An 18,097-nucleotide genomic window follows, 5' to 3' on the forward strand; every position below is an offset into this window, starting at 1 on the left:
ACAAATTCTAACCACCCTATATTTTTATCCCATATATATTTATTATTTTTGACATCATATTTAAAATCTTTTTGTATTTATTATGGCCATACATTATTTTATTACCTTTGTCTTTAGCCTTCCTGCTACTTGCTGCTGCTGCTGCTAGGTCACTTTCCTGGTGTTATAAAGCCAGTAAATAGTAACTATTCTGGTTCTAAAATTTGCAGTTTCAATCATGATGCCATCCTGTCTCCAAATATTTGATTTTCTTTTCACCTTAGATTTTTTTAAAAAATGAAACTGTTCTTTAGTGTGCATTGTTAATTGTATTAAGGAGAATAGATGTCTTTCCTTGATACTTTGTCTATAAATTAGCTAGAGAAAGTAGGTTTGGCAAGGTAGCTAAGTCACTTCAGTCATGTCCAACTCTGTGCGACCCCATAGACGGCAGCCCACCAGACTCCCCCGTCCCTGGGATTCTCCAGGCAAGAACACTGGAGTGGGTTGCCATTTCCTTCTTCAATGCATGAAAGTGAAAAGTGAAAGTGAAGTCACTCAGTCACGTCCGACTCTTAGTGACCCCATGGACTGCAGCCTACCAGGCTCCTCTGTCCATGGGCTTTTCCAGGCAAGAGTACTGGAGTGGGTTATAATGGCTGATCTATTACCTTTACTGTATGTTTATCTTTAAAGTTGTTTCTTTCCTTTCATAATTTTCATGTTTCTAGCAGTGGACCTTTCTTTTTTACTTATAGAAGTTCTTTCAACAATTCTTGTAAAGCTGATTTAGTGAGTGATGCTGACCTCTTTTAGGTTTTGCTGATCTCTAAAGTCTGTTCCCCTTCAAATCTGAACAATAACCTTGTTGGGTAGGGTATTCTTGGTTGTAGGTTTTTTTCTTTCTTCAGTTTGAATATGTCATGTCACTCCCTTCTGGTCTGCAGCTTCTTCAGAAAAGTCAGCTGATGGTCTTTCGGGAGTTCCTTGTGTGTGACTAGTTAGCTTTTCCTTCACTGCTTTTAAAATTCTCTTATCTTTAACTTTTGCCATTTTAATTATAATTTGTTTTGGTGTGATTAAAAAAAAAAAAGACCCATATATATGTTCCTATGCTCTTCCTGGTGGCTCAGACCGTAAAGACTCTGCCTGCAATCTGGGAGACCTGGGTTTGATCTTTGGGTCAGGAAGATCCCATGGAGAAGGAAATGGCAACCACTCCAGTGTTCTTACCTGGAGTGGACGTTCCATGCTTCCTGAACCTAAATATCTTTTCCTGGGTTAGGGAAGTTTTCAGCTATGATGTCTTCAAGTAAGTTCTCTGCCCCCTTTCTCACTGTCTTCTCCTTCTGGGACCCCTATAATGTTAGTATGCTTGATGTTGCCCCAGAGGTTTCTTAAACTATATCCTCATTTGAAAATTTTCCATTCTTTTTTTCTGTTCAGCTCAGGTGATTTACAGTACTGTGTCTTCCAGATTGCTGATTGGTTTCACTGTATTTTTTATTTCATTTATTCTATATGCTTTGTTGTTCTTTGTATTTCTAGCTGTTAAACTTCTCACCATGTTTATTCATTCTTCTGATTTTGTTGAGTATCTTTATGATCACTACCTTGAACTTTTTTTTCAGGTAGATTACGTTTCTTCATTTAGTTATTTTTCTCGGATTATGTCTCATTCATTCATTTGGAATATAGTCCTCTATCTCCTTAGTTGACCAAATCTTTGTATTTCTTTCAATGTCTTAGGTGGGTTATTTATGTTTCCTTATCTTGAAGTGGCCTCATGTAGGAGATGTCCTTTGGGGCCCAGCAGCACACTCCACTCTGGTTACCAGAGCTGTGTGCTCTAAAGGTGCCTTTTATGTGAGCTGCGTGAACCGTTATGTTGTTCTGGAGCTGAGTACTGTGAGTGTGCTGCTAGGCAGTACTGTCCTCTGTCCAGTTAGCTGTGCCTTATGTGGTGACTGCAAGCCTCCTGGAGGGCAAGATAGGCTTCTTGTACGGCTCTTTGCAGCGCCTGGTGGGCACAGGGCTGCTGCTGGCTCATTGGAGGGTTGATTGGGTCCCTGGCACTAATAGACTAGAGAGGACATTCCAGAATGGAGATTGCCTGTACTAGCATTAGCATGGTAGGACCAGCTCCCCCAAACGGCTGTTGCCATCATTTTCTCCCCCAAGGAGTGTCCCATTTGCCTCCTGTCTCTCTGGGAGGCTCTCTAAGATCAGCAAATGGGTCTTGCCCAAGCTTCTTTCAAACTACTGCCTCTGGTTGGGACTTGGAGCATGTTGAGATTTTGTGTGCTCCCTTGAAGAGCAGAATCTCAGTTTCCTAACGCCCCATACCCGCCTCTCAGGCTCCCAAACGTAAGCTTTCCTGTTTTCAAAGCTAGACGTTCTGGGGACTTGTTTCCTGGTGCACAACCCCATGGATTGGGAAACCTCTTGTGGGGATTGAACCCTTTTCCTTGGGGATGACCAGTTGTAATATTTCTCCTATTTGTGGGTTGCTAAGCAAATGATGAGGGTCCTGACAATACAGTGTCTCCACCCTTCCTGCCTTTCTCATGGGGTTCCTTTATGTCTTTAGCTGAGGAAAATCTTTTCTGCAGCAAGTTTCCTGCAGCAGTCTAATCTTCAAGTTGTTCCTTTAGATAGTTGCTCTGTAAATAGTAATTTTGATGTGTCTGTGGATGGAGATGAGTTCTAGGTCTTCCTACTCCACCATCTTGGCCATCTCCTCTATTCTCTGTAATATGAATGCCAGGTGGAAGAGTAGAGAAAAGGGAAAAGAGAATATACTGTAGAGAAAAATGGCATGACATTTAAAAAATCATCTCTTTGTTGACTACATTAAAAGTAAATTTTAAATCTCAGATACCTAAGGAAGTATTTCAGGTGCATAATTGTGATCATATTATTCAGGAACCCATTCTGGTACTTATTGGTCATTGCTTATTATTCTAGCATAGATGATAGTTACAGCCACATTAGTTTAGTTCAGTTGCTCAGTCGTGTCCAACTCTTTTGATCCCATGGACTGCAGCATGCCAGGCTTCCCTGTCCATCACCAGCTCCTGGAGCTTATATGTCCATTGAGTTGGTGATGCCATCCAACCATCTCATCCTCTGTCTTCCCCTTCTCCTCTGGCCTTCAGTCTTTCCCAGCATCAGTCTTTTCCAGTGAGTCAGTTCTTTGCACCAGGTGGCCAAAGTATTGGAGTTTCAGCTTCAGCATCAGTCCTTCCAATGAATATTCAGGACTGATTTCCTTTAGGATTGACTGGTTGGATCTCCTTGCAGTCCAAGAGACTCTCAAGAGTCTTCTCCAACACCACAGTTTGAAAGCATCAATTCTTCGGTTCTCAGCTCAGCCACATATTGCTATTCAAATTTAAATGAATTAAAATGGAAAATTAAAAGTTCATTTCATTGGTTGTACATTTCAAGTGTTTCATAGCCACATGTGGCTAGTGGCTACTTTTTGGACAGTGCAGACATAGAACGTTTTCATTATCACACAAAGTTCTATTGGGCAATACTGCAGTCAAGAGAACTTGAGTCATGCTTAAGGCCTTTTTTGTCTTATTCAATTGAGGGCAGTTAAAAAAGCAAACATCTGAAAGGAATGGAAGATAATGGAATAATGAATGGGTCAAAATGCAACAGCATAGTAAAAGTTATATGAAAAATAGCATGTAACTTATTTTTAAAACCTCTCAGAGGGGAAAAAGAAGACATTGTTTAAAAGTTTGACTTTGTTTAAAGGATCATTGAGGAAAAAATAGAACATTGCTCAAGTCTGCCTTTGTTTAAAGGGTTCTTAAGGAATTGAATATAATCTCCTTTGATTTAGGCACTTCATCAGCTTATTGGAGATTTGCCTATATTAAATTTTATGTCAAGGTGATTTGCTTCAACTGAGATGTTTCTGGTTTTGAAGGCAATGCTATTTAGTCATAGAAGAAAAGGAAAAATAGGGACATACACATAGAAAATAAAACATTGATACTTTTTTAAGAAAATTTAAAAAAATCATATATGCCTTTCAGTGAGTTTTAAGAATTTAGCACTGTAAACAGCATCTAGTTCATTATAATGCTAATTATGTAATATAGGCATTTAGAAAATGCCTAAGATAGAGACAGATTCTTCAAACATTGATTGAGCTGTTAAACATGGGAAAAAAATAAATGGTTCTTGAAGTGTTAATGTCTTAAGAAGTTAGCAAAATTTCAATAGAAATTCTATAAAAGTGATAAAATCAGTTAGCTCAGAGATTTTATCTGCAGGTCACCTCTGGAAGTTCAAGGAGTGAATATGAGCTGACTTTGGAAGTCTTACATTTTGGTGGATTTGATAAAGAAGTCTTTCAAATAGACAAAGTACCCTACTTTTAATGGAAAATTCATGCAATTTTATTAAATCTGTTGGTTAGGGTATCCCTAGCAGTTAGCAAATTCGAGGAAAGATACTGAGTACTCAATGAATAGATTTTGAATGAAAACATAATTCAGTTGAATTTGATATCCTGAAATTATTTACATAAAATTTAGTCAGATATAATCTAGTATAAAAGTACCAGAATAAAATTCTCAGTTTTATTTACTTGCTTTATTTTAATTGTATCAAATTAAGAAAGAATGCAAGTCTTGACAATTGAAAGTGCTTCTGTGAGATTTAGACAGGCAGCTTTGAGGAATCTTTTGGGGAATATTAGGGGTCATTTGATAATATCTTTAAAAATGTTTACAGGAATGTTTGTTATGTTCCATCCTCTAACGCCACTTTTTTAGTGTATAGTTCCTAAAGGTGAGTAGTGGCATCAGGTAGTTTTTGCTCATTTGAGGGTAAAATTGGCAAGAGTGGTGGGTATGACTGTACAATACAGTTCCTTTCAAAGATAAGCAACTAAGTTAAACTAAGTGAAAGTGAAAGTTACTCAGTCATGTTTGACTCTTTGCGACCCCATGGGCTATACAGTCCATGGAATTCTCCAGGCCAGAATCCTGGAGTGGGAAGCCTTCCCCTTCTCCAGGGGATCTTCCCAGCCCAGCAGTTGAACCCAGGTCTCCCTCATTGCAGGCGGATTCTTTACCAGCTGAGCCACAAGGGAAGCCCAAGAATAAGTAAGTAAGTGTTAGTCACTCAGTCGTGCCTGACTCTTTCTGACTCAGTGGACTGCAGCCCACCAGGCTTCTCCGTCCTCAGTCCATGAGATTTTCCAGGCAAGGATACTGGAGTGGGTTGCCATTTCCTTCTCCAGAGCCCAAGAATACTGTAGCCTATTCCTTCCCCAGCGAATCTTCCCGACCCAAGAATCAGACCGGAGTCTTCTGCATTGCTGGCGGATTCTTTACCAACTGAGCTCTCAGGGAAGCCCAAACTAAGTTAAAGACTCTCCGTAAATCTTCATAGTAGTGTTTTGTGTTAAATAAAAAGCGCTTTAGCTTCCTTTTATCTTAATTTTATTCATTAAAATATTTTGTAAAAGCTTACATACAACATGTACTAAGCTGTGGGAACACAAATAAGAGTCAGACTTTGTTCTTGCCTTCAAGGAGTCTTACAGTTTAAGGGAAGACGTGGCAGAAATATATTCTACCAATGCATAATGATGGGGTTCAGAACATGCTACCCCAAAGTATGGAACCTTCATATATGGAATATTTTAAGCTGAAGGAATTAGAACAACAGCATATGCTGGAGGAGCTTTCTGACCTGCCTCTAAAGCAGGTTATAAAGTCCTCATGAGAAGTTTCTTTCCTATTCCCAGAGGAAAGAGCATCTTTAGCTCCAAAGGTGAAGGAATGTAGAAATCTGAACAACAGCTAATACTAGTAAGTTCACTGTACTCGCTCATCCTCCTTGTCCTGTTGTATCTTTCCACGATTTTCTGCTTTTCATCAAACTTGGCATGAGAACACTCAGGTTTAATTGTTTCTTCAGGTGTTCATTTCCTTATGAAGGCTCCAGTGTCAAGTATTGGGTTGGCCAAAAAGTTTGTTTGGGTTTTTTGTAAGATCTTAAGAAAAAAAATGGATGAACCTTCTGGCCAACCCAGTAAAACTTATATTAAATAAATTTGTATGCTTTTCTCTTGTTAATCTGTCTTGTTACAGGGCTCCCAGTTGAAAACTTAGGAAGGGTAGGGGAAAAAGATTTTTCCTCCCCTACAATATGTATTGACCATATTTAAGCAGTCAGAAACAAAAACAGAATTATAGGTAAGCAGTAAAATTAAACAAGGCAGAAAATTTCTGTAACAAAGCCATCTCCAAATACTTAATCCCCCCTTTCCCAGTTTTGAAAACAATGTGTCAAATAGTATAAGAAGAACAATGAAAAGTAAAGTGTTAGTTGCTCAGTCGTGTCTGACTCTTTGTGACCCCATGAAGTGTAGCCCGTCAGGCCCCTCTGTCCATGGAATTCTCCAGGCAGGAGTACTGGAATGGGTAGCCATTTCCTTTTCCAGGGAACATCCCGACCCAGGGATTAAACCTGGGTCTCCTGCATTGCAGACAGATCTCTACCGTCCGAGTCACTAAGTCTCACTTTAGCCTTTCCTCAGAGGCAACTGATTATAAGTTTTATGTGATACTACTAGACATTTTAAAAATATAAAAACATGAGTGAGTGTTTGCATACATATTTTAAGGCTATATTGGAGTGCACAATATGTATCTGTACCATGCTTTTTATTTTATTTATTTTTAAAAGGATTTTTTTTAAGATTTATTTTATTTATGGCTACGCTGGGTCTTCGCTGTTGCACATGGGCTTTCTCTAGTTGTGCTGCATGGACTTCTTATTACAGTGGTTTCTCTTGTTGCATAACATGAGCTCTAGGATGCTTGAGCTCAGTGTTTATGGCTCATGGACTCTAGAGTACAGGCTCAATAGTCGTGGCACACTGGCTTAGTTGTCCTGTGGCATGTGGAACCGATTGAACCCATGTCCTTTATAATTGCAGATGGATTCTTTACCACTGAGCCACCAGGGAAGCACTGTTCTGTGCTTTTTAGCATACCATTATATCTTGGAATATTTTTTCTTATCAGTATCTATCTCATTTTTACTGGCTTCATGATATTGTGCAGATTTTTAACCAGTTCATTTCTGATGGACATTTAGATCAATTCTAGGTTTTTGTTATGATAAATAATGCTGTGAAGTCAAGGAGATTAAAAAATGTGTTTTGTGTTAGTATAGGGATATTATAGTTCAGTCAGTTCAGTTCAGTTGCTCAGTTGCGTCCAACTCTTTGTGACCCCACGGACTGCAGCATGCCAGGCCTCCCTGTCCATCACCAACTCCCGGAGCTTGCTCAAACTCATGTCCATCAAATTGATGATGCCATCCAACCATCTCTCTGTCGTCGCCTTCTCCTCCTGCCTTCAATCATTCCCAGCCTCATGGTTTTTTCCAGTGAGTCAGTTCTTTGCATCAGGTGGCCAGAGTATTGGAGCTTTAGCTTCAGCATTAGTCCTTCCAATGAATATTCAGGACTGAAAATTATTACAGTTAGCACTATACTAACACACGTACACAAAAAGCACATACATTTCTTTTATCTCCTTGACTTCACAGCACTATTTGTTACAGCAAAAAGTGGTAGGTATGTATAATTAGAGGGCTTCCCAGGTGGCTCAGTGGTAAAGAATCTGCTTGCCAATGCAGGAGACTCCAGAGACATGGGTTCAGTCCCTGGGTTTGGAAGATCCCTTTGCATGAGCACTGGCAAGCCACTCCAGTATTCTTGCCTGGAAAATTCCCTGGAGGTCACAAAGAGTTGGACACAACTTTGCACACACACACGTGTAATTAGAAAAGGCTGAGCACACTTTTAGTGTTATAGTAAGGTAGAATGTTTTGGACAGTATGGTGACAGACCCTAAGGTAGTTCCATGAGCCCTGCCTCCTGGTGTTTGTGCCTTTGTATAATCCCTTTCCCTAAAGAGTGAGCAGAATAGATGGGGAAACAGTGGAAACAGTGTCAGACTTTATTTTGGGGGGCTCCAAAATCACTGCAGATGGTGATTGCAGCCATGAAATTAAAAGACGCTTACTCCTTGGAAGGAAAATTATGACCAACCTAGATAACATATTCAAAAGCAGAGACGTTACTTTGCCAACAAAGGTCCGTCTAGTCAAGGCTATGGTTTTTCCTGTGGTCATGTATGGATATGAGAGTTGGACTGTGAAGAAAGCTGAGCGCTGAAGAATTGATGCTTTTGAACTGTGGTGTTGGAGAAGACTCTTGAGAGTCCTTTGGACTGCAAGGAGATCCAACCAGTCTGTTCTGAAGGAGATCAGTCCTAGGTGTTCTTTGGAAGGAATGATGCTAAAGCTGAAACTCCAGTACTTTGGCCACCTCATGCGAAGAGTTGACTCATTGGAAAAGACTGTGATGCTGGGAGGGATTGGGGGCAGGAGGAGAAGGGGACGACAGAGGATGAGATGGCTGGATGGCATCACCGACTCGATGGACATGAGTTTGGGTGAACTCCGGGAGTTGGTGATGGACAGGGAGGCGTGGCGTGCTGTGATTCATGGGGTCGCAGAGAGTCGGACACGACTGAGTGACTGAACTGAACTGAACCAAAAGAATATGCTAAAGGTAATGCAATCATGACTCAATGGACATGAGTTTGAGTAAGCTCTAGGAGTTGGTGATGGACAGGGAAGACTGGTGTGCTGGAGTTCATGGGGTCGCAAAGAGTTGGACATGACTGAGAGACTGAACTGAATGTAAAGTTACTTCCCTAATTATGTTACATAAGACTCCATTTTACTAGCAGACTTCCTATCTCTACATCATTGGCTTTGAATCCTCATTCCATAAGGAAATGAATTTGTTACAATCTCAGTAACCTTGGAAGTGGATCATTCCCCAGTTGAACCTCCTAATGAAAATTTAGTTAGAGTTGACACCTTGGGTTGTAGCCTTGTAGGAGACCCTGCTAAACTATACTGGATTCCTAATCCACGGAAGCTAAGATGGTGTTGTAAGCCACTGGATTTGTGATAATTTGTTATGTAGCAAGGAGGCTGTTACATCCCAATGAGAGAAAAAATTTAAAAATTTTAAGCTTCTTGGATATGGCAAGAATATTCTGATTAAAAATAACTGAAGGAATTTTCACAGAGGTTAAAAACTAGGATAATAGGTCTATTCTTCCAGAGATTACAATGTGCTTTTTTAAGCTAAGAGTATTTGTTTTACATCATAGTTACTATAGGAACGATGTAAGGTTTTGATTTAGCTCCTAAAATGTTACCAACTATGATATCATATTCATCTTTTTATTCCAACCATCTAGCACATTACAGATGCTCAATAAATGCTTAGCAGCTGTCTGGGAATTCTCGTTTCCAGTGATCTCAAAAGGCAAATAGAAAGTCATGAATGAACTAATGAAATATTATGCAAAATTTGTAATAAGTCTACAAGAGAAATTCAGCAAGGTACCCAGCACTGTGTTACTATATAAGGTGTCCTGTTTCATTTATTCTTTATAATAATTTGATTGGCAGTTATGTTAGTAATAGATAAAATGATGGTAATGAGAATTGTATTTTCATCATTTCACATTTAAAGAAGTTGAGCTTAGAGGTTAAGAAGCTTGTACCAAGTCATATAACTTAGTTTTATCTGATTCTAAAACCTTTTCTGTAAGTCAGTTATTATTGTGGTAGAAGTAGACAAATTCTCACCAGTGTTTATGATTGAAAATTTGTATGTGTCTTCTATGGCAGTGGGAGGATGGTAGGAGAGGCAGTATGATGGGGGGGTTTTGATCAAAAAGCAGTTTAATGTCACACGAATATATTTGATACTTGGATTAAACATCTCTGCTGCTGTTTTTTTTCTTTTTAAATTTACATACAATAAAATTCTAGTGGGCTGTTCTCAGGAGTTTTGACAAAGACTTACAATTGTGTAACTGCCACCACCACAATTCAGATACAGAATAGTTCCATCACCCCCCAGAATGACTTTGTGCTATCCCTGTGTAGTTCCCTCAACTCTGACCTCTGCCTGTTTTATCTATAATCCCTACAGTTTTGTCTTTCTGTGTTATATAATGAAATCATATGGTATGGAATCTTTAAGTTTGGCTTTTTTCACTTACCATAATATTTTTGAGATTCCATTTTGTTGAGTATATTAGTAGTGACTGTAGTTACTTCTGTGCTGTATCATTAGATGCTGTCTCATCTGTGTTTGCAGAGCTGTTTTTCTTTAATCTTTCTATTCTGTGGGTGGAGTGATTTCTGATGCTCTGTTTTTAGGTTACCTGAATTTTTTGTTGTTGTTCATTCCATCTGCTGTTGTGCCCATCTATTAGATTTTTCATTTTAGTTCTTTTCAGCTAGAGCTGAATTTTTTTTTTTCTTTTTTATTTCACTTCTCTATTAAGCTTACCTTTCTGCCACTCAGGGCCATTTTCTTATTCTGTACTTTGTATATACTTTCCTTAGATTGTTTAAATTTATTTATAATATACACTTTGAAAAGTCTTTATTTGCTAAATCCTACATCTAGACCTGATCTTGGAGAGGCAGTAGTGAGCAGTGGCATGAAGTAAGATCTTAATTTCCTGGCCAGAAATTGAACCTGGGTAGCCTGGATGAAAACCAGGAATCCTAGCCACCACACCAGCAAGGGCTAGAGGCTAGAAACTATTTTTCCCTGGCTCTTGCTCCCAGTGAAAAATAGATTTCTCACAGAGGCAAAAACCATAATTGCAGGTACAAAGTTTATTATTAGAAACACAGCATAACAACAAATGACAGAGCACACAGAAACTGTTAAGATAGAAACAAGGCAGAGAGGCACATCCGGAAAGAAAAAGTGTGTGTGGCTTTCCTAATGAGTGCAGTACAGAGGTGGTTACATGATTTATATAGGGCAGTTCTTCTGGGTCTTTGCCTTTGGCCAATTATCTATCTGGTTTCTTTTTTCACACCTGCCCTTGCCCTAGGACCCTCCCCAGTGTGTGTGTGCAACTTTTTTCCAAGATGAATTCTAGCCCAGAGGCCTATGGGACAGTCTTCGCATCACATATTATGGATTTTATGGGGTGGTGCCCCCTCCCCGCTTTTTGACCCCCAAGGAGCCTTTCTGCATGTGCAGTGTCTCCCTTACCCAAGAGTGTTCCGGAAGTATATGGCATCTTGATCCTTTACTCAAACAAGGTTTAGCCCCTCTCTATTCCTGCCATGACTGTTATCTTAAGGTATCCACAGGAGACAAAGCCTGTCTATTTACCCTGTTTCTGTTGTTGCTTTCATTTCAGAGGGCAAACAGGAGGCTGATTATAAATGCCTAACCTGGAGCCCACCTATCTCCTGTCTCAGAAAATGTAAACAAGAGCTAGTTGTATGTGTCCAGCCTGAAGCCCTTCTTTCTCTTGCCCTTAGAAATGTAAACAAGAGGTCAGTTGTAAATACCTAGTCTGGGGCCCAACTATCTCCTGCCTCAGACACACTTGGAGTCAGTTTCTATTGACTGCCTTTTTACTGTCTTGTTTGTTTGGATCTCATAATTTGGGGTTGAAATTTTTGGTGTTTTGTGAAGATTGTTGGGTTTTTTGGTTCTAGTGGACCATTAACTTGCCTGGACTCAATCTGCAAACTTTGTTTCCTACACAGTGTGAAAGGGAAAGTGTTAGTGGCTCAGTCGTGCCCCGACTATTTGTGACCCCATGGACTGTAGCCCACCAGGCTCCTCTGTCCATTGGATTCTCCAGGCAAGAATACTGGAATGGGTTTCCATTTCCTTCTCCAGGGGATCTTCCGAACCCAGGGACTGAACCCATGTCTCCTGCATAGCAGGCAGACTCTTTACGGATGAACCATTGGGGAAGCTCACATTGTATGAGACAGTTGATACCTGTGCTCAGTTCTTTCTTTCAACTACTTGTCTTTTCACTTTGGTCTCCTGGAGAGTAGGATAAGGGTAGGGTTCTCTGTACCTGTGTAATTTGTGGTCAGCCAAAAATTTGGGCAGAGTTTATAGTCAAATTTTGGAGCTCACCTTCCCTGTGGGTCCCTACTTCTGGGGATTTCCTCCTAATACCTATTTTGTTTGCCAGTAGTAATCTCTGTCCTCTGACACCTCCAAGCCAGTAAGGGCTTCAGCTTTCTGCTGCTTGGGCTGTGTATGGTTGGGGAATGCATTTGGTTTAAAAAGCATCAAACTTATATAGATCTTACGCCATGCAGCTTTCAATTCTTCTATGGTCTACTGTAGAGACTACCTGGGGTCTCTTCCCCACCCTCCCATTCATGTGTAATTTAACTGAGCAGAGTTTATGCTCAGATTTTTGTGCTCTTGTGGTTCTTCCATTCCTGGTAAGTCTACCTTAAATTTCTAGCTGCACTTCAATCCCTGAACTGTTTTGCCTACCACTTTGAGCTTTGTGACTGCCTTCACCTTATCTGTGGGGGGATAGGAAGGGCCCTCAATAGAAAAACTTCAAGTTGATCTCATGATTCTGTTCCCTTCCATTTGGAGTTTTTCAAGAGTAAACTCTTCTTTTACTACTGTGTATTTTGGACACTTTCCAAAAAATGCTTTAAAACAATTAAAAAAACATTTTATCCAGGTTTAAATAATTGTTATTTGCAGGAGACTTGCATGATCATTTCTCTCAGCTGTGCAGGAAGTTCCTTTTCATCCCTCTGTTTCCTTTTCTTTAAAAGTTGCTTCCACCTGTTCTTTTTTCTTTCACAGTTACATCTATATTATGTATTTTGTGCCTTTTAGATGGTACAGTCTCTCTTTTATGCCTATAAGAGGGAATCTCATCAAATGATCCCTTAAGTTTCTGGCCCTTCAGAAGTTGTTCTTACATCTAGACCCCTCTGAATATGTCAGTGTTTAGGTGTTTGCTCTTTCAGTCTGCCAATCTCAAATGACTCATTTGCCCTGTGGGGCTATCACTCCTTTTGATCTTTTCCACCATAGGAAAGGTTACCTTAGGACATTTTACTAGCTCAGGTGCCTTCTTGACTGCCTTTTGTTCAGTCTTTCCTACCATACCTCTGGATATTTGGCTTTCTGTGCAGCTGAAGACAGTCCTTGGTGATTGCCCTGGGTATCACTGTGTGATTCTGTTCTCTTCACTGGTTTCTTTCTCTTTAAGGTCTTCCTCTCCAATAAACACCTCACTTGACTTAGTTTGTTTGCAAAATTTGAGAGATAAAAACAATTTCACTTAATAGAAAAGCTTTTGTATAGTGACCCTATTTAGAGTGAGATCTCAGTAGTTTGGGAAAAGCCACAAGATGGCTGCCGTTAAAAAGCTACATCTGTTAGCAATAAGGAGCAAATATATGAACTTCTGTGTACTTCGCTTATTATGTTGGAAAGAACATGGGCTTTCAGTTAGGCTGAGATTCTCATCTTAGCCCTAACATTTCCTCACCTATGAAACAGGGTAGTAATTTTGGGTTGTTTTGAGCTTTAAATAGGAGAAAGTATATAAACTTCCTAGCACGTTAATAATAGTAAGGACAGAATAAATTGTATCCATATACCATCATGATTTTTTTTTTTAACTCTTCTCTGGGTCATTGCTGTCAAGTAATGCCTGGAAGTGGTGTCCTAGGGAGTGCTTACTTATGATACTATAGTTGTAAAGATTCTGGTTCCCTCCACAACTTTTATTTTTAAAGATACTAATATCCAAGAGGAGAAGCAATTGAATCACTTTTTTTCACAATTGACTTTTGGCAGTGTCCTGAATGCATTCTTTAGCCAATAGGCCCAGTTGATCTATACAGTTTATTTCTAGATTATTTAGAGTTTACATTATTTCTGTCATACCTAAAAATAGTAATGAATTTTGTCTATTTGTTTTGTTTATTTGTTTCCAATCACCTAGTAATTATTTTTTGATGATTACAAAATCCCAACAAGGTATTTATTTTGCCTAATATGAAGTAGACATTGGGGATGCAAATGTCAGATTTTAAAGAACTTTTTATGGTAAAGAATTTAGATCAGGAAATAAAGAGCCATTAAAAGTTTTTAGAAAGATAATTGTGATTACAGCAGAGCAAATGTGGAATTGAATGAGATAAAGAAGTCAACTAAGAGGTTTATTGATAGATGTTAAGGATTTAAATGAAGGCAACAACCTTATGATTGATAAGAGAAAGGAGGAGTCAAAAGAAGAATTTGAAGTTAGATTTGATGGTAGGAAAGGAGAGGTCAAAGATGACTTCCGGATTTAATTCAGTATATATTGTGTGTAAAACATGGTGTTTTCAAGGGTTTGATTCTTTTTTCTTTGTCTGCTGTCTTCCTGGACCTAGCAGATGAAGATGGAATCCCAAAGAACATCCAAGATTTAATGAGGTTGAAGAATTGGGGTGATGGCACAAAATTACTCAGGTAGGAGAGATACAGGAGTAAGTGGTATAGAACTGTTAGTGGAGTCTTTTTTTCCCTTACTACAGTGAACTTTTTGAGCACGAGAACAATGTCCAAGGGACTACCCTGGTGGTCCAGTGGTTGGGAGTCTTCCTGCCAATGCAGGGAGCTTGGGTTCAATCCCTGGTCTGGGAAGATCCCATATGTGGCAAAGCAGCTGGGCCTGTGCGCCACAACTACTGAGCCAAAAGTAAATAAATAAAATTTAAAAAAGAAAACAAAAACAACATCCAACTTGCTTTAGCATCTGTAAATTTCTTAGCATATCATATTAGGTGTTCAGTAAGTGCATGAATGAATAAATGAAATAAGATAAATATAACTTCACTGAGTATGGCATGGAGATTGGTTAAAATATAAAAGATTAGCATTTGAAAATATTAATAGTATATAATGTGTCATTTGCTTTTTTATCTATTTTATCTTTATCTATTTCTAGTTAAATCTGTTCAGTTCAGTTCAGTTCAGTTCAGTCGCTCAGTCGTGTCCAACTCTTTGCGAGCCCTGTAGTATTTAAAAATATGCTAACATGTAGGCAAACAGGCATATTTTTTTCCAACTTCATTTATATATTTGTACCCTTACTATTGGGAATGAGAAGTGGGGGTGAAATCCTTCACATGGTGATACTCAAGTTTTATTAACAAATGAAATGTAAATATGATTTTTCAATTGACTTTTTCAGTAGTCTTCATCTGAGCATTCTTTACTTTCTTGTGGCTGGCTGCAATTTACATGTTGTTAATTTCAGTAGGATTGATTTGGAATACATACTGATATTTTCTTGCTACTAGATATGTGCTACCCTCTATAAAATAGTGGAAAATATGAGTCAAAATTTACCTTATTCATTCCTTGGGGTTGTATTTTGTAATCAGTGTCTCCCATGGCTTAGGATTGTTCTTTTTGTTCGTTTGTTTGCTCTGCCATGTGGCATGTAGGATCTTAGTTTCCCCCTGCACTGGGAGCATGGAGTCTTAACCACTGGCCCCCTAGAGAAGTCCAGGCTTATTATTACTTTACTCATTGGCCTTCTGTGGGTTTCCAGAAGGGTGTGTCTTATATAGTTAAGGGTTAGAAGCTAATGTGCCCCTTGAAGGAAATGCTAATAGCTGAAATAGCTTCCAGGAAAACCTATCCATCCAGTAAGGAGAAAAAGCTCTAAATCTCATTCTACAGATCGTGCTAAGCCTCTGCATCTTTCTTTCCCCCCTTTATCAGTTTTCCCTACTATTCTTTTCTGCCTTTTGGGTCTCTTTTGATCTGTGGCCATTGTTTCCTATCTGAGTTTCTCTTTTATCTGATTTGTCCTCTTTTACATTTCTCTTTTGCCTCATCTTTTCAGTACAGATACCTAACTATAATACCAAATTGAAGTTTAAAAAAGTTTATTTAGTAAATACATTTTAATTTTCCTGATTAAAAAAATCAAATGAGTTTTTTTTGTTTTCATAACAATTTTGTGGTTTTTATATTCATATAATATATGACTGATTTTTAATCATTCAGCAATCTTTCAGGAAACATTTTCTTTTCCAGAAGTGTTAAGCAAATAAACTGTGTGTCATTTGCTGAGGAATTTGAATTAGCTGTTGTATAATTTTCTTCCTTCCCCCTTTACTATTTTTATTTCACTGTTTGAACTCTTTCTTTTCATATTTATTATATTAACATGTTTCTGTATTATTAGGTTTTTTCAGTTGTTTTAGAAAGAAAGTACTAGGTAACTATGCAGAAGAAAATTAAAACATAGCAAAATAGTTTCTTTAAAATTATCTCTTTTAATGAGCTCTGAGATAGACTTAACACTTTTCATGAGTTTATCTTTGGCATTTTTGGTGAAATTGTACTGGAATAGCCTATACAATTCAGTGAGGTACAGTATTTCCCCAATTCTGGATTCCCTTTGCCTTTGTTTGTTTGATGGAGAATGTGGGCATCCATCCCACTACCTCTCACCCCTTGTCTTTTATGCATAACTCCTTACTTCCCTCTGTCAAATCCGACTTAGAAAAGTATATACAAAGCATGCAGGAGTGGGTGTCTGGAAACCTGGATTCTAATCCAGTTTATATGACTTTTTTCAAATTGTTTACCCTTATTTGTTTTTTCTTTTGGTATTTGTGCAGTCTTTGAGTCAAATCTGACCTACTATTTTTAAACAAAATACTCCAGTCTGAGCGTTTGAACGTTTTTCCATCTTTCAGTATCAAGACTTAATTCTGTGTAGTAATACATTCTCATTGTTCTTTAGAATCCTGCCGTTTACCAGCATTGTGACCTTTGGCAAAGTTACTAAACTGTTTTCTCTTCTGTATTCGGGGAGTATAATGCCACCTTTGTAAGTTGATTGTGAAGATTAAATTGGATAGTGAATATACTTTAAAGTGCTTCGTTCAGGTATTTTGTAAAGCTATTGTTAAATGAGTTTTCTTATAATTTCAGATGACTATAGTAGCACTAACAGTCATAAGCCTTACATATGAAAAGGCATAAAATATAACAATCATTGATAAAATGTTTTTTGATAATTGCACTGTAAGGAAACATTAGGATGTTTACATACTTATTAGTTTTGAACAAATATTAAATTTTTATTCATGGTCTTTAACTTGGTTTAAGAAATAACAACATTGTCATCTTACTAGGTGTTTTGTTAAGCATCTTAAACTTTTAAGTAATTAAGAAATGTATTCCAAATGAAATTTTGTCTAAAAGAATCATTCTTTTGTGGAATTGCTTTTGTCTTTTTGGTTGTATATTAATGTTTGGAAACATGAGGCATAAGGTACTAAAATGGCAGTTAAGTATATTTGCTAAATACAAATGGCATATTATTAAAATGTTGTACAGGAATGACACATTTAATCAGATAATCATATGAAAAGTACCTAAAAAGATGTTGGGTTTATTTGAATCTGATTTGTGACATTTTGTGTGTCTGATGTTTAATAATCCTGTTTATCACTTTAAACAAATCAATAATATCAGAAAATATGTACAGTTCTGTGACTGTTTGATTCTTCATGGAACAGATTTAAAGGCCCACCTGCTCTCTTGTGCAGGTGTGGGCTGCATGTGTGCTCTCAGAGCAGTAGTGTGAGGAAGCTTGCAGTGGGATGGCAGGACGGCCTCACCCCTATGACAGTAACTCCAGCGATCCAGAGAGCTGGGATCGGAAATTGCATAGTAGACCTCGTAAACTTTATAAACATTCAAGGTAGGTAGAAAAAATGTATTTCACATATCAGAACTCTGCTAAAATTGATTTTTATGAAGAACCAAGCTGTGTTTGGTTGTGGCAATGCCTGTCAGAGGATGGGGGCCAATTTACAAAATACTATGAATATTTGCATTTCTCTTTAGCTTTTAGGGAAACATCTTCCTTTTAATTTTCTTATTTGTGTTTATTTAGTTCTCATTTGTATTTTTATGAATTTTTGTTTCTGTTTCTAAATAATGTTAAAATATCCTTAGTTGACCCCATGAATCAATGCTATAGTTAATTTAATTGGGAACTCTGGCAAGACAGAGTAATTCTTTGTATTTAAAACTCTCTAATAGAAATTTATTTTATGCTCTAAATATATTGTGTATAATAATTTATAGGCTTTTGTCAGTCTTTGCCTCTGTACATATTTAACTGTGTGTATTTATGTTGGGTTATCATCC

The 18,097-nt window shown here is 38.1% G+C and overlaps 1 protein-coding gene across 7 annotated transcripts in view; it reads left to right on the top strand.

Annotated features, from left to right (window-relative positions):
* BTBD10 (BTB domain containing 10) overlaps positions 1–18,097 on the top strand; it is a 77,654-nt gene that overhangs the window by 7,500 nt on the left and 52,057 nt on the right. The window contains exons 2-3 of one of the 7 annotated variants that reach the window (XM_069554338.1): positions 14,311–14,386; positions 17,491–17,645. The exons of 1 other annotated variant lie outside the window; for it this stretch is intronic. In XM_069554338.1, the coding sequence (XP_069410439.1) occupies positions 17,545–17,645 (101 nt within the window). In that variant the 5' untranslated portion in view covers positions 14,311–14,386; positions 17,491–17,544. Of the gene's footprint in view, positions 1–14,307; positions 14,387–16,679; positions 16,826–17,460; positions 17,646–18,097 lie in introns of all 7 variants that reach the window. 5 more of the 7 variants (XM_069554339.1, XM_069554340.1, XM_069554342.1 and 2 more) reach the window with 5 other exon arrangements.

Source organism: Ovis canadensis, chromosome 15, assembly GCF_042477335.2.
Source record: "Ovis canadensis isolate MfBH-ARS-UI-01 breed Bighorn chromosome 15, ARS-UI_OviCan_v2, whole genome shotgun sequence".
Taxonomy (NCBI): domain Eukaryota; kingdom Metazoa; phylum Chordata; class Mammalia; order Artiodactyla; family Bovidae; genus Ovis; species Ovis canadensis.